The following is a 27736-nucleotide window of genomic DNA, read 5'->3' as shown; positions in this document are numbered from 1 at the left end:
GTGAATGTAGGTAGGGTTGTGAGGGGTAATGTGATGATGTGATGATCTGGCGGGGTGGGTGTAGGTAGGGTTGTGAGGGGTAACAGGTGATGATCTGGCGGGGTGGATGTAGGTAGGGTTGTGAGGGGTAACAGGTGATGATGTGATGATCTGGCGGGGTGGGTAAAGGGTTGTGAGGGGTAACATGTGATTACATGGCGGGGTGGGTGTACCTGAGTAGTTGGTGAACTTCTTCAGGTCCTCCAGACAGATGGGTACATGAGCACCAGAGACCAAGACCTGAGAAATAACGACAAGCGTCACCAACAGCTCCACTCCAGCTACACACACAGAAGCCCGAATTTCGGGTGGGGCGTCGCCTGACTGGTGGGCGGGTCCAACATTTAAGCCAAAAACGTATCGGCCAATCACTGCCCCGTGAAGGCGGAGCTCAGAGAAAAGGGCTGCGTTCCAAACCACACAAATGCTCAATACTCTGTAATTGGTGCATCAGCAGTGGTATAGTTACACACTATGAAGCATGTAGACTGGTTTTGAGTCAGAACCGCATGTATGCCGCATCCTCCAGTCAACCAGCAAAGCTCAGAGGTTCACTGTTACGCCTATCAAACGGTAAGCCTATTTCAGCCATGAATAGTTTTATTCTGGTCCGGGTCGCAGTGGGTACGGTTTCACTGGGAAACAATGGTCGCAGGGTAGGAATGCCACCCCATACCGCTCCATGCCACCCCACCAGACCAGACCAGACCAGACCATGTCTGGGCTGAAGCACTGCTCAGAATAGAACCCGGATCTCAGCTTTGACGGGCTGGCATAATAGACCGATGCGCCACCTCACCACCCTTAACTGTCGTAGTCCACTTCGAATTGAAGCAAGGCATTGTGGGGGGAAAAATACGGCTAGATTAATTGCAATCCAACGTTTGCTATTCCTGGAATCGCTGGTCTGCGTCGTCCTTTGATTGAAGCAGCAATGTTTCACGAGCTTGGCGGTAAACTAGGGATGTCCCGATCCGATCTTAAAGATCGGAATCGGGCCCGATCAAGGCATTTCTTAACTGATCGGTATCGGCTTCACTAAAGCCCGATCCTTCGTTTTACGTCAGCGGTCAAGCAGGTGTCGTAAACGGAGAGTCCAACAGCGAAGTATACAGCACGAGTTACAAGACTGAACGACATCTCAGTATCAAGCACTCCGATTGGCTTAGTTACAACACGCCTACAAGTACGGTGGCTCATAAACAAACCAGATATCATTTAACCGAACGATCAACCAATCTGATACGGCACCTAAAAAATAAACACTCGGCCGAATACAGCGAGTTTATTATTATTACATGATGAGAAGAGGAACCGGCCGAGACGCTGATTTTCCTCAAAAAGAACCTTCACTTAATTTCGAGTGTTCTAGTTTTACTGCTACAATGCTGCACTAAGTTTGTTTACTTTTATTTTGTAAAAATAAAAGAACATTAAGCAATAGCTTGGATGCAGGCAATTTTTTTCCCTACAGCACTACAGCACTGCAGAGCTATTCCGTTGTTAAACAGTATTATCTAGTTCTTATCTAGACTAGGGTTGGGCGGTATTGCCGATTTTCATACCGTCTTCAGGAAATACCGCGGGGGGGGGAGTGTCGCGGACAAACTGTACAGTGTACACACGAGTGTAATTACAATATTTCAATGTTTTATTATAAAAAGATTTAACAATCTGAACGTCAAACATTGCTTTTCTTATCTGATCTATAATAATTACGCATAAGTATAAATGCACGTGTATCAATTACACTTTACCACAAACATTAACACATAACATTTTGGCTCTGTAATCTCTCTCTGCCCACACAAAACAGAATAATAGCAGCTACACACTTCAATATATTTCAAAAGTTAACTGCTTAGTTTATAGTTACAGATATTTCTTAAGTGTATGAACGTGTACGATTAGTTCTGCCTGTAATCCAGAATTAAGTTCTATACCGTAACAAAAAATATGAATATATCTTTTTTCTTAATATAGCGCTTTTATTTAGGAAAAAATAGTTCTTACATAGGCAGGAAAATCTATGGCAGACACAAGAGTCAGAACAGCGGATCGGGCGTAACGTTATTATCACTGTTTGCTCCTTTTTCTCAACACTTGTGCTCGATTTACACTGAAGATATACAGTACAGGCCAAAAGTTTGGAAACACCAGCCAAAAGTTTGGACACACCTTCTCTTCAATGTTTTTTCTTGATTATTTTTATTTTCTACATTGTAGATTAATACTGAAGACGTCCAAACTATGAAGAATTATGTAGTGAACCAAAAAGTGTTAAACAAATTAGAATATGTTTTATATTTTACCAACTCTACCTCTGCACAACCCAACTGATGGTCTCAAACACATTAAAAAAGCAACAAATTCCAAAAATTCACTCTAGACAAGGCACAAACATTCATTGAAAACCGTCCCAGGTGGAAACCTAATAAAGCTGGTTGAGAAAATTTCAAAGAGTGTGCAAATCTGTCATCAGAGCAAAATATGGCTACTTTGAAGAATCTAAAATATAAAACATATTCTGGTTTGTTTAACACTTTTTTGTTTACTACATAATTCCATACGTGTTCCTTCATAGTTTGGACGTCTTTAGTATTAATCTACAATGTAGAAAGTTTAAAAACCACAGGAATGAGAAGGTGTGTCCAAACTTTTGGCCTGTACTGTATTTAGTAAATAAGTACGTGTCCGCGCACGGACGCGCTCGTGTTCATTTCCGCTTGAACTGATAACAAATGTTGATTTTGAAAAATTAAACGACGAGCCGTTATTCAGTTTCTGCTTGTTAGCTCACAGCTAACGCTAGCCAGTGTGGCTTTTCACTTGTCTCTCTGTGTTATCGCCTTACACACCTTACAGCCAATCAGCGAGCTCCAACCGCCTACCCCTCCCACCCCTCCCTCACTGTGGATGCGCGCGTGTCCTAAAGTCTCAGTTTTCAAGGTAAACCTGAAGCAGAAATCTGGCGCTTCACATTTAAATCGTCATACCGCCCAACCCTAATCTAGACAATATCTAGAAAATACAAGTATCGCTTTGAGACTCGGTATCGGATCGGGATCTAAATTAATGATCGGGAACAAAAAAAAACGTGATCGGGACATCCCTGCGGTAAACGAAGCGCTAACCGCCTTGGAAGGAAAGTGGATGAAGCATAGCGCCAGTCATGGATAGCACCAGCTGTACCAACCTCTCCCACCATCAGTACAACATCTGAGGCAAAAACGAATGCAGCTCTCGACTGTGTGTGTGTGTGTGTGTGTGTGTGTGTGTGTGTGTGTGTGTGTGTGTGTGATGAAGCGTTACCTGAATCTCCTGCTGATCAAACATGCGCAGCCACTCCAGGTTCAGCACGTTAGCGAGTCCCTGTCTGAACGCCAGGCAGTGCGCTCGGATCTGTTTGTTCAGGCGGTAATCGGCCACCAGATGGATGTAGGCGATGCGGTTCGCCGTGGTAACCGGGACGTCCTTTCCGCCCGGCTTCAGCTCGACCACCTGGAGAGTCGGAGCGAGAGGCGGGTCAGCGGGTGTCCGAACTCTAGCGCCCCTACACGCGGGTCAGGACCGCTGATCCACATGCTGAACGCTTTTATACTAACGCAGCATGAACCGTTCACTGCTACACATATCCACTCATGTATTTTTAAAGTTAGCTTCAAGCTGGGCGACTTTTTCCCGTGGACAACATCTCAGGCAGACACTAGGAGTCGCTGTTGAGCGGCATGAGATTCAATCTATAATCCACTTTTTCCGATGGACAACATCTCAGGCTCGCGGCATGGTCCAATGAGCTGCATAGCCACCACCTGGGTTCGAGTCTTAGACATGCTAATAGGATTAAGGATTCACTCTCATGCTGCTCAACAGCGACTCCTAGTGTCTGCTCAAGGTGCCGGCAAGACGACAGAGGAATGCAGAGAGCAAAGCGTGATCCTTTGGTTATCATCTGCTACAGTCCACCCCAGGAATATCTTGGACAGGGAGCAATCCTTTGTAAAGGTTTGACCACCCGCTCCCTCAGACACAGCCAATTACGTCTGTGCAGATGTGCAAGACCACTGTGCCACTCGAAAAGCTGGACATGTCTCTGGATTTCCCCCTCTCCATCTTCTAATTTAGTCATTTTCAATTCCCGTTTATGAATCCACTGCCGCTTGCACGACCGCCGGTCTGATAAAGCAATCTGCGTCCGCTTCATATCACCTACCAGTAGTGGGTATCATGCATGGAGAGACATGCTAAGCTCTACACCCTTGGATTGTTTGTTTGTTCGAACTCTCTGCAGAATCATTGCACACGAGCGGCCACACAAACACAATTGGCCGTGTTTGAGGGAGGGGAGGTTCAGACGCGGTAATATGCAATCTCCGAGATTTGGGGGGGGGGAGGGGGGTAGAGCTTAGCATGGCTCTCCGTACAAGATACCCACTACTGGTAGGTGATGAGAAGCGGACGCAGATTGGACACGTGGTGATCCGGATCTGTGTGATCAGACCGGGGGGTCGTGCAAGCGGCAGCGGATTCACAAATGGGAAGTGGAAATGACTAAATTAAGAGATGGGGAGGGGGAGATCCAGAGACGTGTCCTGCTTTTGAAAGACGAAACTTCGCTTGATTTTGAGTAATGAGGGTTCAAGACCCAGCATTTCTTGTGTGCTACTGTTGGGCCCTTGAGTGAGGCCCCTAGCCCCCGGGTTGCTCAGATTATATACTGTCATAAATGTAAATGTTTCAGCTGGTGACAAGAGCGAATGCTTGGGTACAAGGACGGTCTTCGTTCCTGTGATGCTGTAATATGCAATATCAGAGACTGGGGGGGGGGGGATGTAGAGCTTAGCATGGCTCTCCGTAGAAGATACCCACTACTGGTAGGTGATGAGAAGCGGCTGCAGATTGGACACGTGGTGATCCGGATCTGGTTGATCAGACCGGGGGTCGTGCAAGCGGCAGCGGATTCACAAATGGGAAGTGGAAATGACTAAATTAGAAGATGGGGCGATCCAGAGACGTGTCCTGCTTTTGAAAGACGAAAATTCCCTTGATTTTGAGTAATGAGGGTTCAAGGTCCAGCATTTCTTATGTGCTACTGTTGGGCCCTTGAGTGAGGCCCTTAGCCCTGGGGTTGCTCTGATTATATACTGTCATAAATGTAAACGTTTCGGCTAGTAAAAAGAGCGAATGCTTGGGTACAATGACTCTCTAAGCGTCCTGTTATTTCTGACCCATGGTTTTCCCTCCTTCAGTCTGGTTTAAGTGTTAATGATTGATGTCGGGACTGTGTGATGAAGCAGAAGAAGTGATAAAGCACGGATCTCTCTCTCTCTCTCTGTTTACCTGAGCTATTATCCCACCTGGTAAACTCTGAGCCGTGTAGCCAATAACCTGAGGCGGTCAGTTCGGTTTCGATCGTCCACTCAATCTAATCTCCAGCACGTTTGATCGAACAGAATATAAAAGCCTCTCTTGCTAACCTGTGCTTCTCCCAGGTCGTTATTGACGATGGTAAAGTTCAGGCCCAGATCCTCCACGTCGCCCTCGTAGCTCTTGAGGAACAGGAGGTTGCGGTACATCTCCGGGTCAAGGGAGGCCAGGTGGTGGATGTCCACGTCGGCGCTCGTGCCCAGGAGCTTGGACAGGAAGAAGCTGGCGAACGGCAGCTCCACCAGCATGTTCTCGTACAGAGCCTGAGGTAGAAAACAACAGAGACGATCTAATATCTATCTACATCAAACTCTGAATTCATCAGGTGTGTTCAAAAACATACTGAGCTGCCTTGCTGCCTGCTGCCTGCTGCCTACCTGATCAGCTGCCTCAGTAGTAGAGAGGATTCTAAGACATGGAATTCATGAGGCAGATTATTAAGACGCACTACGTCATTTAAACCAACGGGCAGAGGTGGCACAACCATGTACACTCACTCACTCACTTTCTTAACCGCTGGGAAGGGGTTGCTGGAGCCTATCCCAGCTTTTCAATGGGCGCAAGGCACACAGTAACACCCTGGACAGGGTGCCAGTCAATTGCAGGACAGACAGACACACACACATTCATCTATAGGGCAAATTCAGTATTTTAGAATGTGGAAGGAGACCGGAGCTCCCGGAGGAAAGCCCTGGATTCGAACACACAACCTTTCGATCGATAGCCCAACGATCTACCAACTAGGCCCTACCGAAGAGAGACAGTATTTCAGATCCAGTGACTATGAAGCACTGACCAGTCAGGAGCTGAACAATGACTGGAGCCCCCTAAGCTGACAGGAAGGGTAGGTCATTCTCATATTTCAGTCTGTGGTCCTGGTCAGGTGTTGTTCCCATAGATTGTTCTTTAAATGTGCTTCAAACAACATATCATTAATCTTAAGACCAGGGGCGTTAAGTAAAATATTTAAATAACTAAAAGACAATATCAGAATACATGTAATCACAATAACACAGTGAGCGCACAGCAAGGGTTTTTGGGAACCTGTGTAACCTGCTTAACGTTACTCGACCAATATATGAAATTTGTTGAGGGGGGCCCAAATTTTAGTTTTGCACTGGGGCCCATGAGCCCCTAGTTACGCCACTGCTCAAGACGCTCTGCAGATACTAGGCAATAAAGTTGGCTGTGCTGCCATGGCATTTGCTTGGCGTGAGTGAAATCGTGGAAACCAACGACCAGCTTGAGAGTTCAGAAACGCCCACAGGCGACGAGCGATCAACGATCCGGGCTACAAGAGGCAAAAAGTCAATGCCAGTGTGAACGTACCATTAGAATGATCATTTCAAAGGGTTCACAAACTTTTGGCCTATAGACGACCGTGTAGATTTAAAAAATAAAAAGCGTTTCGCGATGTAATCAGATGTTTTCTGCACATATAAATCCTGTCATCAGTGCAGCGTATTACGTTCCATTCCGCCGCAGTCTCAAAGTTTCCTGACCTTGACCCGAGCCGCAACCGGCCATCGCGGCGGTCCGAAACGAGCCATAAAAGAGCCGAAGCTAATACAGAGCGACCGTCCTAAAAAAAAAAAAAAAAAAGCCCATTTCAGGACATTAAAATATACAGACCTCATATAAAGGATTGCACCAGCCCCCCCCCGGGTGCATCAACTAAATGGATTATAAATTTCCCAAATCTCCATAACGCGGACGTCGAAAACACACAGGCGGCTCGTAAATCAGCCGCGTTTTCTAAACACAGGTTAATTGTGGGACTCCCGAAAAGAAACACAACACATTTTTTATGCAAAATAATCCACTTAGCGCCGGCCACATCGAGGCGGGAGCATATGCGTGGCGAGAGCCCCCTGAAACCTATCAATAACGCCGCTGCCGGGAACGAGCGGCAATAAGAATATGGAGGCGAGCGCGGCGACTGTTCTTCAAGCCTCTTCGATTATTTATTGCTGTTTATTGCCAGAAATTGTGCCAAAATGACTGGGGATAAAAGGATTAATGGCGCCGGCGCCTTTTAATATCACTGAGTGCAGTGGCAGGGTAATTAATGCAAATCGCAACGCCATCAGGGGAGCTTAAACGCCGGCGGGCCGTAAGCAGCCGCCTTCTGTTTGCTGCCAAATAAATTTGCTAATTTACAACATTAGGAATCAATATAAAAATAAAACACTTTTCAATCGTCCACGCCATCAGTCAGCTCGCGACCTTCTCCTTCTGGACTGGTCACCTTTCAGAGACAAACTTTTCTCTACAAACTAATAAATATTACAAATGTAGGACAATAACATTAAAACCACCTCCGTGTTTCTACACTCACTGTCCATGTTATCAGCTCCACTTACCATATAGAAGCACTTTGTAGTTCTACAATTACTGACTGTAGTCCATCTGTTTCTCTGCATGCTTTGTTAGCCCCCTTTCACCCTGTTCTTCAATGGTCAGGACCCCCACAGGACCACCACAGAGCAGGTATTATTTGGGTGGTGGATCATTCTCAGCACTGCAGTGACACTGACATGGTGGTGGTGTGTTAGTGTGTGTTGTGCTGGTATGAGTGGATCAGACACAGCAGCGCTGCTGGAGTTTTTAAACACTTCACTGTCACTGCTGGACTGAGAATAGTCCACCAACCAAAAATATCCAGCCAACAGCGCCCCGTGGGCAGCGTCCTGTGACCACTGATGAAGGTCTAGAAGATGACCGACTCAAACAGCAGCAATAGATGAGCGATCGTCTCTGACTTTACATCTACAAGGTGGACCGACTAGGTAGGAGTGTCTAATAGAGTGGACAGTGAGTGGACACCGTATTTAAAAACTCCAGCAGCGCTGCTGTGTCTGATCCACTCATACCAGCACAACACACACTAACACACCACCACCATGTCAGTGTCACTGCAGTGCTGAGAATCATCCACCACCTAAATAACACCTGCTTTGTAGTGGTCCTGGGGAAGGGGGGGGTAACAAAGCATGTAGAGGAACAGATGGACTACAGTCAGTAATTGTAGAACTACAAAGTGCTTCTATATGGTAAGTGGAGCTGATAAAATGCACAGTGAGTGTAGAAACAAGGAGGTGGTTTTAATGTTATGGCTGATCGGTGTGTGTGTGTGTGTGCCTGGCTCTCAACAGAAGTCCCAGTTCATCCTAGAGGTTCAGTTGGGTTAAGGCTCAGGGATTAAGACTCCAGTGGACTTCCTTTACAGCACATTCATCAAACTATGTACTCGTGCAGTCATGCTAGATTCATCTCATTCATTGGGCGTGGCTGAACCAACTCAATTATTAGCAGGGGTGTCCACATACTTTTTGGCCATGTGTGTGAATGCGGTTCTGACGTTACGCTTTAATAAGTTTATAAATTTCATTAAGTACTTAAAAGTCTTTATGGAAGTCTATCAAAGCCTGAACGTTCTGAATCCCACCTCAACACCGACGCACCTTAATCATGAATTAGGATAATAACCTCACAACGCTGTGTGTGTGTGTGTGTGTGTGTGTGTACGATGCAGCAACAGTGATGTAATTCTAATCTACATCAGGTGCCTTTATAACGGCACTAAACAAACATCAATAGCCACTCAGACTGCCACTCCGGGGGGGATTTATGGGCCGAGAAAGAGGGTTAATTGAAAGTCAAATTCTAATTAATCTCCCTGCTTAATTGCGCGATCCATTAGTGAGTGAGTGAATGGTAAAAGACCGTGGGGCGTGGAGGCGGGGGCTCGTTCCTCACTGTAAGGACTCGGAGTAAGAGCGCAGTGTATTATGCGCGCGTGGCCGCGCCGGAGGTCTCTAATAATTGGCCGGAGTTGGCTCGTCAGGAGCGGCGTTCATGGCCGTGACTGTAAAACAGATCAAAATTCTATTAGCGGAGGAAAAGGTTGAGGTTATTTATGACGCCGGCTGATTTAGCTACACAAACACCGCCGAGGAAGCATCGGCTAATGGAGGCCGTGATGGCGCGGGCGGGCGGGCGGGCGGGTGAGGTAATTTAAAAAATGCAGTATTTTTACATGAACTATGCAGAGGAGGCCCATTAAAGAATCCTTAAAACGTTAGGCATTAATAAACGACGACGAGGCTTCGTCCATCATTTCGGTCGCTACTTTAACAATAATGAAACCGCTGCTCGAGGGGATTTGCCCGATACCGCGCTCATTAACTTGTACTCGCAAACGAGGCTGCGATACTAAACATCCGATACCGTGTGCCTAGTGCACGTTGCTGCGTTATGCCTGGTTCACACTACACGATTTTTGCTCGGCGGCCGGTCGGCGCTAGATTTGCCGGCTCGGGAGTGACACGGCGTTCGCTCGGCGATCAAAACTCGGCTCTCGATCGCTAAGTGTGAACTACCCAACAACTCGATCCGACCGGCTCGGCGACCGGATCGAGTTTTCTAGCATGTCGGATATCTGATCCAATAGGTATCGGTATCGGCAAGTACAAAAATACTTGTACTTGTACTCGGTTGGGAAAAAATGGTATTGATGCATCCCTAGTTTTAATCCACGTCTCAGAAATCACACAGCAGCTACTAAGCTTGGAGAGCGAAGACCAGACCTGTTCATCTGATGAAATCTGAGCTGATAATTCATCATCATGCAAGTTATGCCAAGTTCACACGACACGACTGGATCTCTTGTAACCGGGAGTCTTTCAGGTCGGTGTGTTTCACACTACACCATCGATCACCAACTGGAATCGCAGGCGAGTCTATCTGGTCTCCTAAACTACGTTTTGTCACGAAAACAAACGTCAACAAGTAGCGAGTGATCAAAGGTTGTGCGCTGATGTGCAGCATAAAAACAAAGAGGAAAAATAAATGAATCTGAGTGGATTTGGCAACGCGACCAGCTTGGATTGTTCTGTAGTGAGTTGGAGGTTAATAAATATTTTTTGCAATGCAACGTTGGTGTTTTGTAGAGAACGATCAGGTCAGAAATACTGTAAAACTTCTGTGCGGGTGTATTCTGATATAAACTATATTACGTCCCTGTCGCACCTGTTTACACTCCTCCCCTGCGTTTCCCCTCACCCCGTATCTTGCGTTCTCATTGGCTGTTCGACATAGCCCTCATTACCAGTTGTGCAACTCAGATTCAGATATCTGACATGCTAGAAATCTCGCTTCGGTGAGCCGTTCGGGTCGAGTTGTTGAGTAGTTCACACATAGCGATTGAGAGCCGATTTCAGATCGCCGAGCGAACGCCGAGTTGCTCCTTAGCCGGCAAATCCAGCGCCGACCAGTCGCCGAGCGAAAATCAGGGCAGAAATCGTGTAGTGTGATCTAGGCATTAGTTGGTATTTTAATGCCAAGGACGACTCAAAGGCTCACACATTTCTTAAAAAATACATTTTCCCATTTTTCTAGTCATATCCAGTTGTGATGACGACCCTGATCAAGCCATCATCCCCTTCTCCTCTCCTCATTTTTAAGTCTAAAAACGCACTGTAACATCAGCCTAGTGGCCAGCAGAGCACTAGTTTTGCTTATTAGCAGTGGGGTCACGAACACAAATGGTGGCAGCGGTCTTTTTCTAGTGCAGTGAGGAAAACCCAAAGGACTGTAGGACATTAAGCCACAAGAAAAGTGCTGTTAATTCAGACATGATCTCCAAAAAGACAGGTGAACAGAACTGAAGCACAGTCCCGACGAGGGTCCGGAACAACTTCGGAGGATGCTGAAAGTGCGTCCCAGTTAATCAGCCTCCTGAGGAACTTCATGGCGGTTCAGAACGCATGGAGCAGGACATGCAGAGACAGGAACAACGGTGGCGCATGCTTCAGCATCAGTTTGGACAACTGCAGACGATAGTGCAGCAGGAGCGGATAGAGCGACAGCTACTGGGAGGAACGGCTCTTCAAACTCCAACCCCTTCATCTGATGCACACATCTTGCACCACGTCAGAGGAACAGAAGCCGACCGGACCCATCAACTAATGCCTGGTTCACACTACACGGCTTTTGCCCAGATTTTCACTCGGCGACTGGTCGGCGCTAGATTTGCCGGCTCGGGAGCAACTCGGCGTTCGCTCGGCGATCGAAACTCGGCTCTCAGTCGCTAAGTGTGAACTACCCAACAACTCGATCCGACTGGCCGAGCGCTCGGCGACCGGATCGAGATTTCTAGCATGTCAGATGTCAAACAGCCAATGAGAACGCAAGATACAGCGTGAGGAGAAACACAGGGGAGGAGTGTGGCTGTACAGGGGCTTAATACAGTTTATATCAGAATACACCGGCACACACACAAGTTTTACAGTATTTCTGACCTGATCGTTCTCTACAAAACATCAACGCTGCATTGCAAAAATATTTATTAACCTCTAACTCACTATAGAGCAATCCAAGCAAAATCCACATTTCATAAATTTTTTTCTCTTTGTTTTTATGTGCACAAACTTTGATCGCTCGCTACTTGTTGACGTGCATTTTTGGATGTGGTATCATTAAACCCCTCGTCACTTCTCGTGTTTGTTTTCATGACAAAACGATACTTGGGAGACCGGAGAAGCTCGCCTGTGATTCCAGTTGGTGATAGATGGTGTAGTGTGAAACCCCCCTATCGCCCATCAGTCGTGTAGTGTGAAATACACACCGACTGAAAAGACTCCCGATTACAAACAAACCAGTCGTGTAGTGTGAACTTGGCATAACTCGGCTCGATGCGAGTACATCACACCAGTGCCTGCAGCCGACACGTGCACCGTGGACAGGACCACGAATGTCACCACGAGCGAGAGAAACTGTAAACCGATTCAGAGTCGAGAGGACAGACTGGGTGAATCGTTTGATTCGGGTCCGACTCAGTCCTAGTGTACGGACTTTATTTATTTTTTTGCATTTTTGAAGTGTGCAGAGGCTAATAGGAAGCATGTATAATTTTTGTACAGTTTGTAAATAGTTGTAAATAGTTTACACCATATTGGAGCACTTGATGGACTAAATAAACATTGTACTTAAGGACTTACTTCTTCGTCCAGGGTTTTTTCCTTGTTTCTTCCCTTGATCCCTACGACCACGCACTTGAACACATTTGTGATCGTGACCCCACTGCTATTAAGCATCGCTGGGGATGATGGCTTGATCAGGGTCGTCATCACACCAATTATCTGACTGCATTTCGCTTCATCTACAGCGGTAGACACACCCCCCTTTGACACGTGCACAATACTGACCGCTTCTTTTCACCTGCACTAGTCGGGTTCAAACCATGTATTTGTGCCTGGCTCGCAAAAGAAGTTCCAGTTCATCCCAGAGGTTCAGTTGGGTTTAAGATCAGTGCTCTGAGCAGACCATCAGAGTGACTTTATACCACAATCTCCAACCCATCTACAGTGTATCACAAAAGTGAGTACACCCCTCACATTTCTGCAGATATTTAAGTATATCTTTTCATGGGACAACACTGACAAAATGACACTTTGACACAATGAAAAGTAGTCTGTGTGCAGCTTATATAACAGTGTAAATTTATTCTTCCCTCAAAATAACTCAATATACAGCCATTAATGTCTAAACCACCAGCAACAAAAGTGAGTACACCCCTTAGTGAAAGTTCCTGAAGTGTCAATATTTTGTGTGGCCACCATTATTTCCCAGAACTGCCTTAACTCTCCTGGGCATGGAGTTTACCAGAGCTTCACAGGTTGCCACTGGAATGCTTTTCCACTCCTCCATGACGTCATCACGGAGCTGGCGGATATTCGAGACTTTGCGCTCCTCCACCTTCCGCTTGAGGATGCCCCAAAGATGTTCTATTGGGTTTAGGTCTGGAGACATGCTTGGCCAGTCCATCACCTTTACCCTCAGCCTCTTCAATAAAGCAGTGGTCGTCTTAGAGGTGTGTTTGGGGTCATTATCATGCTGGAACACTGCCCTGCGACCCAGTTTCCGGAGGGAGGGGATCATGCTCTGCTTCAGTATTTCACAGTACATATTGGAGTTCATGTGTCCCTCAATGAAATGTAACTCCCCAACACCTGCTGCACTCATGCAGCCCCAGACCATGGCATTCCCACCACCATGCTTGACTGTAGGCATGACACACTTATCTTTGTACTCCTCACCTGATTGCCGCCACACATGCTTGAGACCATCTGAACCAAACAAATTAATCTTGGTCTCATCAGACCATAGGACATGGTTCCAGTAATTCATGTCCTTTGTTGACATGTCTTCAGCAAACTGTTTGCGGGCTTTCTTGTGTAGAGACTTCAGAAGAGGCTTCCTTCTGGGGTGACAGCCATGCAGACCAATTTGATGTAGTGTGCGGCGTATGGTCTGAGCACTGACAGGCTGACCCCCCACCTTTTCAATCTCTGCAGCAATGCTGACAGCACTCCTGCGCCTATCTTTCAAAGACAGCAGTTGGATGTGACGCTGAGCACGTGCACTCAGCTTCTTTGGACGACCAACGCGAGGTCTGTTCTGAGTGGACCCTGCTCTTTTAAAACGCTGGATGATCTTGGCCACTGTGCTGCAGCTCAGTTTCAGGGTGTTGGCAATCTTCTTGTAGCCTTGGCCATCTTCATGTAGCGCAACAATTCGTCTTTTAAGATCCTCAGAGAGTTCTTTGCCATGAGGTGCCATGTTGGAACTTTCAGTGACCAGTATGAGAGAGTGTGAGAGCTGTACTACTAAATTGAACACACCTGCTCCCTATGCACACCTGAGACCTAGTAACACTAACGAGTCACATGACATTTTGGAGGGAAAATGACAAGCAGTGCTCAATTTGGACATTTAGGGGTGTAGTCTCTTAGGGGTGTACTCACTTTTGTTGCCGGTGGTTTAGACATTAATGGCTGTATATTGAGTTATTTTGAGGGAAGAATAAATTTACACTGTTATATAAGCTGCACACAGACTACTTTTCATTGTGTCAAAGTGTCATTTTGTCAGTGTTGTCCCATGAAAAGATATACTTAAATATCTGCAGAAATGTGAGGGGTGTACTCACTTTTGTGATACACTGTATGTGTACCTGGGTCTCAGTGGAAGTTCCAATTCATCCTAGATGTTCAGTTGGGTTTAAGATCAGGGACCAAGGCTCTGTTCAGCTGTAGACACACGCCCCCTTTGACACGTGCACAATACTGACCGCTTCTTGTCACCTGAAAGAGTCGGGTTCAAATGGTGTCAGTATCACGTACAAAGAGTCACGCATCGATCCCTATTATCTGTGCAGACGTCATCTGTCAAACCATGTATTTGTGCCTGGCTCGCAAGGGAAGTTCCAATTCATCCTAGAGGTTCAGTTGGGTTTAAGATCAGTGCTCTGTGCAGACCATCAGAGTGTCTTTATACCACAATCTCCAACCCATCTGTGTCTACCTGGGACTTAGTGGAAGTCCCAATTCATCCTAGATATTTAGTTGAGTTTGAATCATCGCTCTGTGTAGGCCATTGGAGTGTCTTCATATCACACTTGTGCCTGGCTCGTAAGGGAAGTTCCAATTCATCCTAGATGTTCAGTTGGGTTTAAGATCATGGACCAAGGCTCTGTTCAGCAGTAGAGTCACACATCGATCCCCATTATCCCCCGTCTCTGTACAGTCATCTCTCAGCCAGCAGAGGCATTAATTATGAGGAATCTCCTCCGGCACTTTCACCCATGGACGAGCCAATCACTGTCTGTACAGGCACCCGGCCTGCCGGTAGCAGAGCTGAGATTTAATTTTGTGAGTCTTTGTGTAGAAGTCTCTGGGTAGAAGAATGTTAGTGAGTCAGTGTTGAAGCTCTCGGGATGTCAGAGGCCACTGAAGTGCCGTCTAGACTGGGAATAAAATATTGACTTTCTGATTTCTGATAAATGAGCAGCGCTGATAGTGAGATGATTCATCTATTCATCATCACTCGCTCATTTCAGGGTTTAATCCAGCACTGATCCAGTCCAGCAGAGAGGATCAACACCAGTCTGTGCCTTATCAGCAGCTCTTCTGTTCTCACTGAGCAAATCAAACAGGAACAAGAGCTGCTGCTCGGTCGCTCAAACAAACCTCCCGCTCACGGGGCCGGTGGGATGTGAACACCTCTTGTGACACGGATCACTCACAGCTGCCGTTTCAACATCTCACGTCAACATCACTTTAGCCAAATACCAGCGTCCTGCCTCATTCGCGGCCGTGAAAATCGCATCACAAACAAGGAAACCAGACGTTTCTCGTGTAATATGCGATTCGCTGTGAAATTCAAACTTTAAGGTTTGTGTTTAGTCCTGGCAATCCTACGGCAATTCAGTTAGCAATCGCTTAGTCAAAATGTCCAAGATGTCGAAGTGTTAAAGTGCCACTAACAACATTTTTCTATCGATTAATCTATAGACTATTTCATCGATTCGTTGATTAATCTAAACGATTAATTTTCCTCCAAAACTTTTAGTTCAGAATCTCATTTAAGCTTCTTTTATTTTAGCATTAAACTGTATGGTACAGCAATACGGCACAGAACTAAAAGTAAACAGGGTTTATGTCCATATGATCACATTCTCAAGTGCTCCATATTAAACAGAGTGCAGCACGAGTTTATGGTGCTCCGTACACAAAGCAAAGTGCTTAAACTTATAGCAGAAATAAAATAGTTAGATGTAGCCACGTCTCATTAAGTCCAACGTACAGTAACGACAGAATGAGCCCCGATCCTAACCTCCACATTCACTCATAAAGTACTTCACATTCTAAGCCATGTAAACACAGCCGCGACAACCGCAAAAATCACAAAGCCCAACGCAGCAAAGTGCGCGGCCGTCTAACTGAACTCGCTAAGGAATACGGTATTCCAAGATCTCCGCGATTAAGAAGCCTGATGAAACAATATAGACGTGCAACATGGTGCTGGTGCTGCTGTGGTACCATCAAAGCTTTACACAGTGTACAAACCAGCTATTAGTTTTGTGCCAGTTTAAAGTATCACCAAACTTTTGATGAGTTGGGTCTTGGAAAACTGAAAGCTGGCATTTTTTTTAAGTCTGCGCTTGATGCCACTAACCAGTGACTGGACCAGATACGACTGAGGTCCTGCACATAGCGAGTAGTGCTGAGGGAATCATATGAACGCTTATATGAATGGAAACGTTGTAGAAATGAAAAAGGATCATTTATAAACATAGTTTTCGACTAGGTCAACCAATCGCAGCAGTTGTAGCCTAGCGGTTAAGGTGCTGGACTAGGAATCAAAAGGTTGCTGGTTCAAGCCCCACCACTGCCAGTTTGCTGCTGTTCGGCCCTTGAGCAAGGCCCTGTTAAATGCTGAAAACGTAAATGTAGAGCTCAGGATCTTATCACCTAAGGCAGCTGTGGCCTAGTGGTTAAGGTACTGGTCCAGCAATCAGAAGGTTGCCGGTTCAAGCCTCACCACTGCCAGGTTGCCACTGTTGGGGCCCTTGAGCAAGGCCCCTAACCCTCAATTGCTTAGACTGTATACTGTCACAACTGTAAGTCGCTTTGGATAAATGCCGTAAATGTAAATCTTATCAGAGCTGCTGACCAGGCCGGGCGTCCACTCTAATACAACTGGCTGTGTTTAAGGGAGGGAGGGTCAGACGTGGACTCTGCCCTATGACATGCGCTCTCCGGGACTGGTCAGGACGCCTGCATGTGGCGGCGTACCATACCCAACTCTGTGTCCGAGGAGGCGTGTGGTGATCCGGCTCTCGTGTGGTGATCAGATCGGTGGGTGTGAAACCGGTAGGAACTGGAATGGACTAAACTGGGAGATAAAGTGGTGGGTGAGTGCTTTTATGACGTGCTTTAGGACGCACCTTGCCGAGAATCCGTCCCAGGAAGTAGTAGTGGCGGGTGAAGCTCTCTCCGATGAGCATCTCGGCGGTGGGGCTCGGGAACAGCAGGCCCTCGTTGGTGGTTCTGAAAAAGCCCTGGTTGGGGTTGAAGCCCGACTTGAGCAGCTCGCTCAGGAACTCGCGGAAGATCCCACCCCCATCGATGCCAGCCTCGTCCAGGCCGTGGGCGTTCAGTAGGTGCACCCGGATCCGCTTCTTCAGATCAGGCTCTGAAATAAGACCAAGAAAACAGAGAGAGAGGGTGAGGATATGTTTAAGGAGCGATCGTGAGGCAAATGGCCTTCCTGTAAAATTCCCTGCCAAAAAGGGACTCAAGGTCCTTCTGATGAAATCTGTTTTTGTTGGGAGGGTGTCGGATTAAAACGGAGCCATTAGCCTCATTTTACAGACGCAGGAAGCAAAACGAGAACTAAAGTGGCCGCAGTTAAACGGGAATCGAGTAAACGAGAGAGAAAGCACCAAACAACTACACACACACTTTAATTATACCTCTCCAATTATCCTGCACTTCCATTAAACTAGCGCTGCAGTGTCAGACTCCAATGAAAAACTTCCCCAAACACCCTCACACACACACAGAATACAGAGCAGCTCAAAACCAAATCAGCTCCACAAGACGTGTTTCAGAGTGTTCAAAGATCTGAGGCTAAATCTGAACCTTTCTGATTCTATTTATTGTTATTTTAAGGTGATATTTTACACTTTGGCTCCATTCATGACAGGACGTAGTTTTTTGTATATCCAGTTCACCTCACTTACATGTTTTGGACACATACTTGGAAACCATGCAAACTTCACACAGAAAGGACCCAAACCGCTCCACCTGGGAATCAAACCCATGTTTATGTGTGTGTGAATGTGTAGAGGTGTGTGTAAACATGTCGATGTGTGTGCCTGTAGGTGTGTGTGTTTGAATGTGTAGATGTGTGTGTGTGTAAGTGTGTGAATGTGCAGGTGTGTGTGTGTGTACAGGTGTGTGTAGGTTGTCACTTCACACCGTTCTCTGGAGACAGTTTGTCGTAGATGTGTGTGTAGGTGTGTGTGTGTGTGTATAGTTGTGTGTAAATGTGTAGGTGTGTGTGTGTGTAGTTTGTTGCTTCACACCGTTCTCTGGAGTTTGTTGTAGGCATGTGTGTGTAGGTGTGTGTGTGTATGTTGTCGCTTCACACCGTTCTCTGGAGACAGCGTGTCGTAGGTGTGTGTGTAGTTGTGTGAGTGTGTGTGTGTGTGTGTGTGTGTATGTTGTCGCTTCACACCGTTCTCTGGAGACAGCTTGTCGTAGGCGTGTGTGTAGTTGTGCGAGTGTGTGTGTGTGTAGTTGTGTGAGTGTGTGTGTGTGTGTATGTTGTCGCTTCACACCGTTCTCTGGAGACAGCTTGTCGTAGGTGTGTGTGTAGTTGTGCGAGTGTGTGTGTGTGTGTGTAGTTGTGTGTGTGTGTGTGTGTGTATGTTGTCGCTTCACACCGTTCTCTGGAGACAGCTTGTCGTAGGTGTGTGTGTAGTTGTGTGAGTGTGTGTGTGTGTGTGTGTATGTTGTCGCTTCACACCGTTCTCTGGAGACAGCTTGTCGTAGGCGTGTGTGTAGTTGTGCGAGTGTGTGTGTGTGTAGTTGTGTGAGTGTGTGTGTGTGTGTATGTTGTCGCTTCACACCGTTCTCTGGAGACAGCTTGTCGTAGGTGTGTGTGTAGTTGTGTGAGTGTGTGTGTGTGTGTGTGTAGTTGTGTGAGTGTGTGTGTGTGTGTATGTTGTCGCTTCACACCGTTCTCTGGAGACAGCTTGTCGTAGGCGTGTGTGTAGTTGTGCGAGTGTGTGTGTGTGTGTGTGTAGTTGTGTGAGTGTGTGTGTGTGTGTGTGTATGTTGTCGCTTCACACCGTTCTCTGGAGACAGTTTGTCGTAGGCGTGTGTGTAGTTGTGCGAGTGTGTGTGTGTGTAGTTGTGCGAGTGTGTGTGTGTGTGTGTATGTTGTCGCTTCACACCGTTCTCTGGAGACAGTTTGTCGTAGGCGTGTGTGTAGTTGTGCGAGTGTGTGTGTGTGTAGTTGTGTGAGTGTGTGTGTGTGTATGTTGTCGCTTCACACCGTTCTCTGGAGACAGCTTGTCGTAGGCGTGTGTGTAGTTGTGTGAGTGTGTGTGTGTAGTTGTGTGAGTGTGTGTGTGTGTGTATGTTGTCGCTTCACACCGTTCTCTGGAGACAGCTTGTCGTAGGTGTGTGTGTAGTTGTGCGAGTGTGTGTGTGTGTGTGTAGTTGTGTGAGTGTGTGTGTGTGTATGTTGTCGCTTCACACCGTTCTCTGGAGACAGCTTGTCGTAGGTGTGTGTGTAGTTGTGCGAGTGTGTGTGTGTGTGTGTAGTTGTGTGAGTGTGTGTGTGTGTGTATGTTGTCGCTTCACACCGTTCTCTGGAGACAGCTTGTCGTAGGTGTGTGTGTAGTTGTGTGAGTGTGTGTGTGTGTGTGTGTATGTTGTCGCTTCACACCGTTCTCTGGAGACAGCTTGTCGTAGGTGTGTGTGTAGTTGTGTAGTTGTGTGTATGAGTGTGTGTGAGTGTGTGTGTGTATGTTGTCGCTTCACACCGTTCTCTGGAGACAGCTTGTCGTAGGCGTGTGTGTAGTTGTGTGAGTGTGTGTGTGTGTAGTTGTGTGAGTGTGTGTGTGTATGTTGTCGCTTCACACCGTTCTCTGGAGACAGCTTGTCGTAGGCGTGTGTGTAGTTGTGTAGTTGTGTGTATGAGTGTGTGTGAGTGTGTGTGTGTATGTTGTCGCTTCACACCGTTCTCTGGAGACAGCTTGTCGTAGGTGTGTGTGTAGTTGTGTAGTTGTGTGTGTGTGTAGTTGTGTGAGTGTGTGTGTGTATGTTGTCGCTTCACACCGTTCTCTGGAGACAGCTTGTCGTAGGCGTGTGTGTAGTTGTGTGAGTGTGTGTGTAGTTGTGTGAGTGTGTGTGTAGGTGTGTGTGTGTGTGTGTGTGTATGTTGTCGCTTCACACCGTTCTCTGGAGACAGTTTGTCGTAGGCGTGTGTGTAGTTGTGCGAGTGTGTGTGTGTGTGTGTGTAGGTGTGTGTGTGTGTGTGTGTGTGTGTATGTTGTCGCTTCACACCGTTCTCTGGAGACAGTTTGTCGTAGGCGTGTGTGTAGTTGTGTGTATGAGTGTGTGTGAGTGTGTGTGTGTATGTTGTCGCTTCACACCGTTCTCTGGAGACAGCTTGTCGTAGGTGTGTGTGTAGTTGTGTAGTTGTGTGTGTGTGTAGTTGTGTGAGTGTGTGTGTGTATGTTGTCGCTTCACACCGTTCTCTGGAGACAGCTTGTCGTAGGCGTGTGTGTAGTTGTGTGAGTGTGTGTGTAGTTGTGTGAGTGTGTGTGTAGGGATGTGTGTGTGTGTGTGTGTATGTTGTCGCTTCACACCGTTCTCTGGAGACAGTTTGTCGTAGGCGTGTGTGTAGTTGTGTGAGTGTGTGTGTGTGTGTGTAGTTGTGTGAGTGTGTGTGTGTGTGTGTGTATGTTGTCGCTTCACACCGTTCTCTGGAGACAGCTTGTCGTAGGCGTGTGTGTAGTTGTGTGAGTGTGTGTGTAGGTGTGTGTGTGTGTGTGTGTGTATGTTGTCGCTTCACACCGTTCTCTGGAGACAGTTTGTCGTAGGTGTGTGTGTAGTTGTGTGAGTGTGTGTGTAGGTGTGTGTGTGTGTGTGTGTGTGTGTATGTTGTCGCTTCACACCGTTCTCTGGAGACAGTTTGTCGTAGGCGTGTGTGTAGTTGTGTGAGTGTGTGTGTAGGTGTGTGTGTGTGTGTGTGTGTATGTTGTCGCTTCACACCGTTCTCTGGAGACAGTTTGTCGTAGGCGTGTGTGTAGTTGTGCGAGTGTGTGTGTGTGTGTGTGTAGGTGTGTGTGTGTGTGTGTGTGTATGTTGTCGCTTCACACCGTTCTCTGGAGACAGTTTGTTGTAGGCGTGTGTGTAGTTGTGTGAGTGTGTGTGTAGGTGTGTGTGTGTGTGTGTGTGTATGTTGTCGCTTCACACCGTTCTCTGGAGACAGTTTGTCGTAGGTGTGTGTGTAGTTGTGTGAGTGTGTGTGTAGGTGTGTGTGTGTGTGTGTGTGTATGTTGTCGCTTCACACCGTTCTCTGGAGACAGTTTGTCGTAGGCGTGTGTGTAGTTGTGCGAGTGTGTGTGTGTGTGTGTGTAGGTGTGTGTGTGTGTGTGTGTGTGTGTATGTTGTCGCTTCACACCGTTCTCTGGAGACAGTTTGTTGTAGGCGTGTGTGTAGTTGTGTGTATGAGTGTGTGTGAGTGTGTGTGTGTATGTTGTCGCTTCACACCGTTCTCTGGAGACAGCTTGTCCTAGGCGTGTGTGTAGTTGTGTGAGTGTGTGTGTGTGTGTGTAGTTGTGTGAGTGTGTGTGTGTATGTTGTCGCTTCACACCGTTCTCTGGAGACAGTTTGTTGTAGGCGTGTGTGTAGTTGTGTGTATGAGTGTGTGTGAGTGTGTGTGTGTATGTTGTCGCTTCACACCGTTCTCTGGAGACAGCTTGTCCTAGGCGTGTGTGTAGTTGTGTGAGTGTGTGTGTGTGTGTGTAGTTGTGTGAATGTGTGTGTGTATGTTGTCGCTTCACACCGTTCTCTGGAGACAGCTTGTCGTAGGCGTCCTCGTAGATGTAGTTCCTGCGGATAGTGATGTTGATGCCGTCCATGAAGGGGCCGCCGTCGCCCTGCACCTCACGTTTATCAGCGTAGATCAGACGCTGGAAGATCTGCAGCAGTGAAGAGCAGAGACCAGTTGAGAAAACAAACGTTCTGAAACGAACAACCGCTATTGAGACGGGCGCAGGAGGCGGTCAGCGGTCAGTCGTACCTTCACTCGCTCCTCAAACGGCACGACGAAGGGCAGCTCGGTCAGGATGGCCAGGTGTCGCTCCTCCGACACAGACAGGGGTGGAGGCTCCAAACCAACTAGGGGGGCAAATCAGAACATGGTCAACATTAAATCCTGGACCTGGACGATTAACTCGAGTGCAGAAGAACGTGGACATGTGGGAACTAGAGAATCAAGACACTGTGACAAAAGTATTGGGACACCTGCTTGTTGCTGGACAATAATATGGACATGGCACCTCATCCCTGGCTATCACAGCCTCTAACTTTCTGTAAAAGCTTTCCAGAAGATCTTGAAATGCACCTCTGGGAATTTGTCCCCGTCGAATCAAAACGGCATTTTAAAGTCGGGCACCGAGGCCGTCCTTCTTTGTGGTATTCCGATTCATCCCAGTAGTGATGAGTGGCGTTGAGGTCTTTGTTGATGGCCACTGATGGAAACTTATCAACCCACGTCTTCATGCTGGAACATAAAGGGACCTTCCAGGCGCCCAGGCGACGCGCTGGGATTCTTCCAGGTTCGTATCTCAGCTCTGCTATTGGTCGGCTGGGCGCCCACTAGCGGTCACAATTGGGAGTGTCTGCAGGGTGGGAAAAGACCAGGCTAATAAATGGGAGGGGGGTCTTCAAACGCTGTGTAAGGACCATGGTTAGCAGCCCGAGCATGGAGATCGGTGCGTGTCTCTCCGTGCGGGATATCCGGCCTCATGTGCGAATCCACAACAACGTGGGTGATTATTAAGAGACTGTGCATGCGGCGAAGGGGGTGTGGGGCAGGCGAACGTACCCTCCTCGGAGTAATAATAAAAGCATGAGGCTTATTTTATATCCTGGCTGAAACATCTGAACCCAACAATTAGCGGGCGTCTCAATACTTTTGGGCATGTAGCGGACATGTATTGAGCCTTCTTTCTAAGCAACAAATGGCAGAATCAAGCCAGTCACTGGACCACCTTCCAGCGAAAGTCTAGCATTCAGACCAGCACCCTTCTCTTGGTGTATGCTGTAATGCCTTTGTAGTTGGTACAGTGCAGGATCTGACTCCAATCAGGCTCAGGAAAAGCTTGATTGACTGAGGTCGATCCTACTACACCATGTATTACCAGCCTACAAGCTACGATGAGAAAAGTATTGAGTGTCTGCACTGTCTTCTTTGCCACTGGGGGGGGGGGGGGGGGGGGGCATTTAATTTAATTGTCATCTGGTCAGGGTTGAGGCTGTTGGTTCCACTGGGAAACAATGGGCTATTAATGCTGGGCGCAGGGCAGGAATACCCTGGACACAGCCAATCACGTCTGTGTAGTAGTTATTTTTACATTGTCATTGGGGGACAACAACTCCCTATTTCCCCAGGAAGGGCAAGACTGCTCCCCTGGGATTTCACCCCTGTTTTCTTGTAGTTCAGGTGTTATTTTGGTTAGTCAGACCTGGTGGACTTTAATAAGGACCAGACTGTGACCAGACAACTGGGTTTAAAAAGAAGCTCCGAAAAAAGCAAGTGGTGTCTGAAGAAAGACGCAGACAGGTTGTTGGGCAGCCAGGACTCGGCTGGTATGAACCAACAGAAGATCTACTGTGTATCACAGAGCATCGAACCCTTTTGTGTGGGGCTGTGTAGTCACATAGGAGTCTAAATGGCCATGCTAACCCCAGTCCACCATCAAAAGCATCTACAACCCCAATTCCAGTGAAGTTGGGACGTTGTGTAAGACATAAATAAAAACAGAATACGATGATTTGCAAATTCTTTTCAACCCATATTCAACTACATAAACACTACAAACACAAGATATTTAATGTTCAAACGGATAAAGTTTATAGTTTTTTGCAAATATTCACTCATTTTGAATTTGATGCCTGCAACACGTTCCAAAAAAGTTGGGACAGGGGCGTGTTTACCACTGTGTTACATCACCTTTCCTTTTAACAACACTCAGTAAGCGTTTGGGAACTGAGGACACTAACTGTTGAAGCTCTGTAGGTGGAATTCTTTCCCATTCTTGCTTGATGTACAACTTCAGTCGCTCGACAGTCCGGGGTCTCCGTGGTCGCATTTTGCGCTTCTTAATGCGCCACGCATTTTCAATGGGCGACAGGTCTGGACTGCAGGCAGGCCGGTCTAGTACCCGCACTCTTTTACTACGAAGCCACGCTGTTGTGACACGTGCGGAAGGTGGCTTGGCATCGTCTCGCTGAAATAAGCAGGGACGTCCCTGAAAAAGACACATGTTGCTCCAAAACCTGGATGTACCTTTCAGCATTAATGGTGCCTTCAGAGATGTGCAGGTTACCCACTAACACCCCCTTGTACCATCAGAGACGCTGGCTTTTCAACTTTGCGCTGATAATGCTAATAATACTTGCACAGATTTCTCCAGATTCTCTGAATCTTTTGATGATATTATGGGCTGTAGATGATGAAATCCCTAAATTCCTTGCAATTGCACGTTGAGAAACGTTGTTCTTAAACTGTTGGACTATTTGCTCACGCAGTTGTTCACAAAGTGGTGACCCTTGCTTTCGGGGATGCTCCCTTTATACCCAATCATGACACTCACCTGTTTCCAATTAACCTGTTCACCTGTGGAATGTTCCAAACAGGTGTTCTTTGAGCATTCCTCAACTTTCCCAGTCTTTTGTTGCCCCTGTCCCAACTTCTTTGGAACGTGTCGCAGGCATCAAATTCAAAATGAGTGAATATTTACAAAAAACAATAAAGTTTATCCGTTTGAACATTAAATATCTCGTCTCTGTAGTGTGCAAATCATCGTATTCTGTTTTTATTCATGTTTTACACAACGTCCCAACTTCATTGGAATTGGGGTTGTACAGTGATCAGTGGACAAACGTGTGACGGGTGTAAACGTACGAAAGATGAAAAGCAAAACAGTCTCATTAACGCTCGGTCACCCCCCCCATCCCTAACCCCCCCTCCCCTCCCGGCTGCTTTGTAGTTCTGATGAACTCTGCTGTCCACCGTCCATTACGGGGACGTTTGTTTGGGATTGAAGCTCAGTCCACTTCCACCCCGATACTTTAAGCAGATGAAGAGGAGACAGAAAGTGCCGGAACAGCATCAGAGAAGCATCATTTGTCTGCCACGCTGCTGGTACTGCGCAATTATTCCGCTCAATTAGTCAACCCCCGCCCCCGCCCACCCCCCCCCCCCACCCTCCTCCGGCCATCAACGCGCCGTCTCGGGCGGAGAGTTATGGCGCGGCGCGGTCAATGCGCGCCATTCATCACCGGCGCGCGAGCGTCCATTTAGGAAAATGAAAGAGCATCTGGCCCGGGACAAACACGAGGCCAGATGTGACCTGCCTTAGGCTAATTGAATCCCGAAGCACCTGTGGCCCCCGGGAACGGCCCCGAGACGGTCGACGGTCGCCGGTCGCCGTGGATCTTCGCGCCGACGTCCCGCCGCAGGCTCGCAAATGAGCTATCAGGCTAATACGGGGCTGGATGAGCGCCCGGCTCTTCCTGACCGCACGCTTTCTCGTCCAATTCCGCTAAACCTTCTTTATGCGTCGGCGTCCGAACGATCCCCTGGTAATTGATGGCATGGCGGATGTGCACGGTCACAAGAAAAGCGCGCATCAGCTCAGCGTTAAGTCCGAATTAATTAACGAATTAGCTCCGGATACGTCGATAACTCTTCACGAGCGGCGGGATGGATAAATCACGGGGGGGCTAGCGGGATCTCACCGTCTAACGTGGACTGGAGCGGTCCGATGCGGCCCATCCGCCTCGTCCTCCAGACGTGTCTCGCTGAGGGGACGTACAGCTGGGTTACCTGAACACACACACACACACGGTTCAACATAACAGCAGCAGGAATCCAACCCTATAACCAGGGGTTCAAATCCCAAGCGGTGCTATCAGCCACATTAGCCAATGACTGGTTATGTCCGAGGGGGTGGGGATAAACTTGCATCCTGTCCGGGCTATGTTACTGCATTGCGACCAGATATTCCAGAGAAACCGGACCCACCACGACCCTGACCAGGATGAAACAGTGGTAAAACATGCACATGATATTTTGCCAGGATCAGAAATGATCCGTATTTGAAATCACACCAGAAGTGGGTCAACCAGAACGTCCAATCGGGAGGGTTCGATGTGATGCGACATCAGAAGGTCGCTGGTTTGAGCCCCACCACTTCCAAATTAGCACTGCCAGTAAAACTCCTGAATTCTGATTGGCTGGAAATCATCATGACAATCATAGCAGTTAATGTCAGCTTAGTGGTTAAGGTACTGGACTAGTAATCAAAAGGTCGCTGGTTTAAGCCCCATCACTGCCAAAATGCCACGGTTGGGGCCCCTGAGCAAGGCCCCTAACCCTTAATGAGAAAAGCGTTGGGTTTAATTTCCTTTCCAAAAGCCTTTATACTCGTCTCTACCAGGCGTGCAGGGCAGTTGTAGCCTAGTGGTCAAAATACTGGACTAGTAATCAAAAGGTCACTGGTTCAAGCCCCACCACTGCCAAGTTGTCACTGCTGGGCCCTCGAGCAAGGCCCTTAACCCCCAATTGCTTACACAATATAGTGTCACAGTACTATAAATGCTGAATACCTAAATGTACATGTTTGATGTTTTAATGTGACACTAGAAGCTTTTTTGTGCCCATCCTGTCCATCCTGGGCACTCAACTGATGTTCTGGTTCATTTTAAAGGGGTTGAGTGGGACTGAGGTCAGGAGACTGTGCAGGACACTGGAGTTTTTCTTCATAAACCAGGACACAGTCATGCTGGAATAGGAAAGGACCTTCCCTAAACTGTTGCTGCAGTTGGAAGTATATAACTGCCTTTATATAATTGCTTTATCACATCTGTCGGCAACTGTTGCGACTGAAACAGATGAATTTATCATTTAATTCATCATTAAAAGGGACGTCCTAATACTTTTGACCCAATAGTGTACTTGAAACACTATAGTGTACCTCAGAACGAAAACGTCTTTGTTGGCAATGTTCACACACTATAGATTAAAACCACTTTCTGTACCCATCATGCCATCCGACAGTAGACGTGTAATGAGAGTCCTCACCTTATCAGCTCGGATGTTGACCTCGCCGGACAGCCAGTGACCGTGCGGGCAGAACGGCCTCCGGATGTCTCGCGCCTTCAGCATCTTCACCAGGTTTGTGATCACCTGCGACCAAACAGAAGGTAAAAGCACAGAATTAAGAACCCCCAGAGAACTGTACAGGTGCCTTTCCAGAATTTGCTCACAGAGATCCACAGACTGTTCCTTGGACATCATGGTTTGGTTTTTCTCCTCACGCTGTGGTCTAAATTGTCCTTACAGACCCAAACCCAAACTTTGTTCAATCAGTTTACATTGTAACTGATTGGACTACCGGATGCACGGGTGGTGCAGTGCTCTGATTTAGTAGCACACCAATAGAGCCATACATGGATCTCAGCAGCATTCTATCCAAAGTGACTTTAAAGCAATTGAGATATTTGGGCATAACGTGTCGCAATATTTGGGCATAACGTGTCGCAATACTTGGGCATAAAGTGCCGCAATACTTGGGCATAACGTGCCGCAATACTTGGGCATAACGTGCTGCAAC

General features: G+C 47.3%; 1 protein-coding gene across 3 annotated transcripts in view; it reads right to left on the bottom strand.

Moving 5' to 3' along the window:
- Positions 1-27736, bottom strand: part of ube3c (ubiquitin protein ligase E3C) — an 88210-nt gene that overhangs the window by 16033 nt on the left and 44441 nt on the right. For all 3 annotated transcript variants that reach the window (XM_062994491.1, XM_062994490.1, XM_062994489.1), the window contains 8 exons: positions 27205-27309; positions 25860-25947; positions 22135-22232; positions 21898-22033; positions 17258-17505; positions 5517-5729; positions 3352-3540; positions 213-279 (listed from right to left, as the gene is read on the bottom strand). In XM_062994491.1, coding sequence (XP_062850561.1) covers positions 213-279; positions 3352-3540; positions 5517-5729; positions 17258-17505; positions 21898-22033; positions 22135-22232; positions 25860-25947; positions 27205-27309 — 1144 coding nt within the window. The remainder of the gene's footprint in view (positions 1-212; positions 280-3351; positions 3541-5516; positions 5730-17257; positions 17506-21897; positions 22034-22134; positions 22233-25859; positions 25948-27204; positions 27310-27736) is intronic.

This window comes from Trichomycterus rosablanca, chromosome 4 (genome assembly GCF_030014385.1).
Source record: "Trichomycterus rosablanca isolate fTriRos1 chromosome 4, fTriRos1.hap1, whole genome shotgun sequence".
NCBI classification, from domain to species: Eukaryota; Metazoa; Chordata; class Actinopteri; order Siluriformes; family Trichomycteridae; genus Trichomycterus; species Trichomycterus rosablanca.
This window is presented reverse-complemented; position numbering and strand designations above follow the sequence as displayed.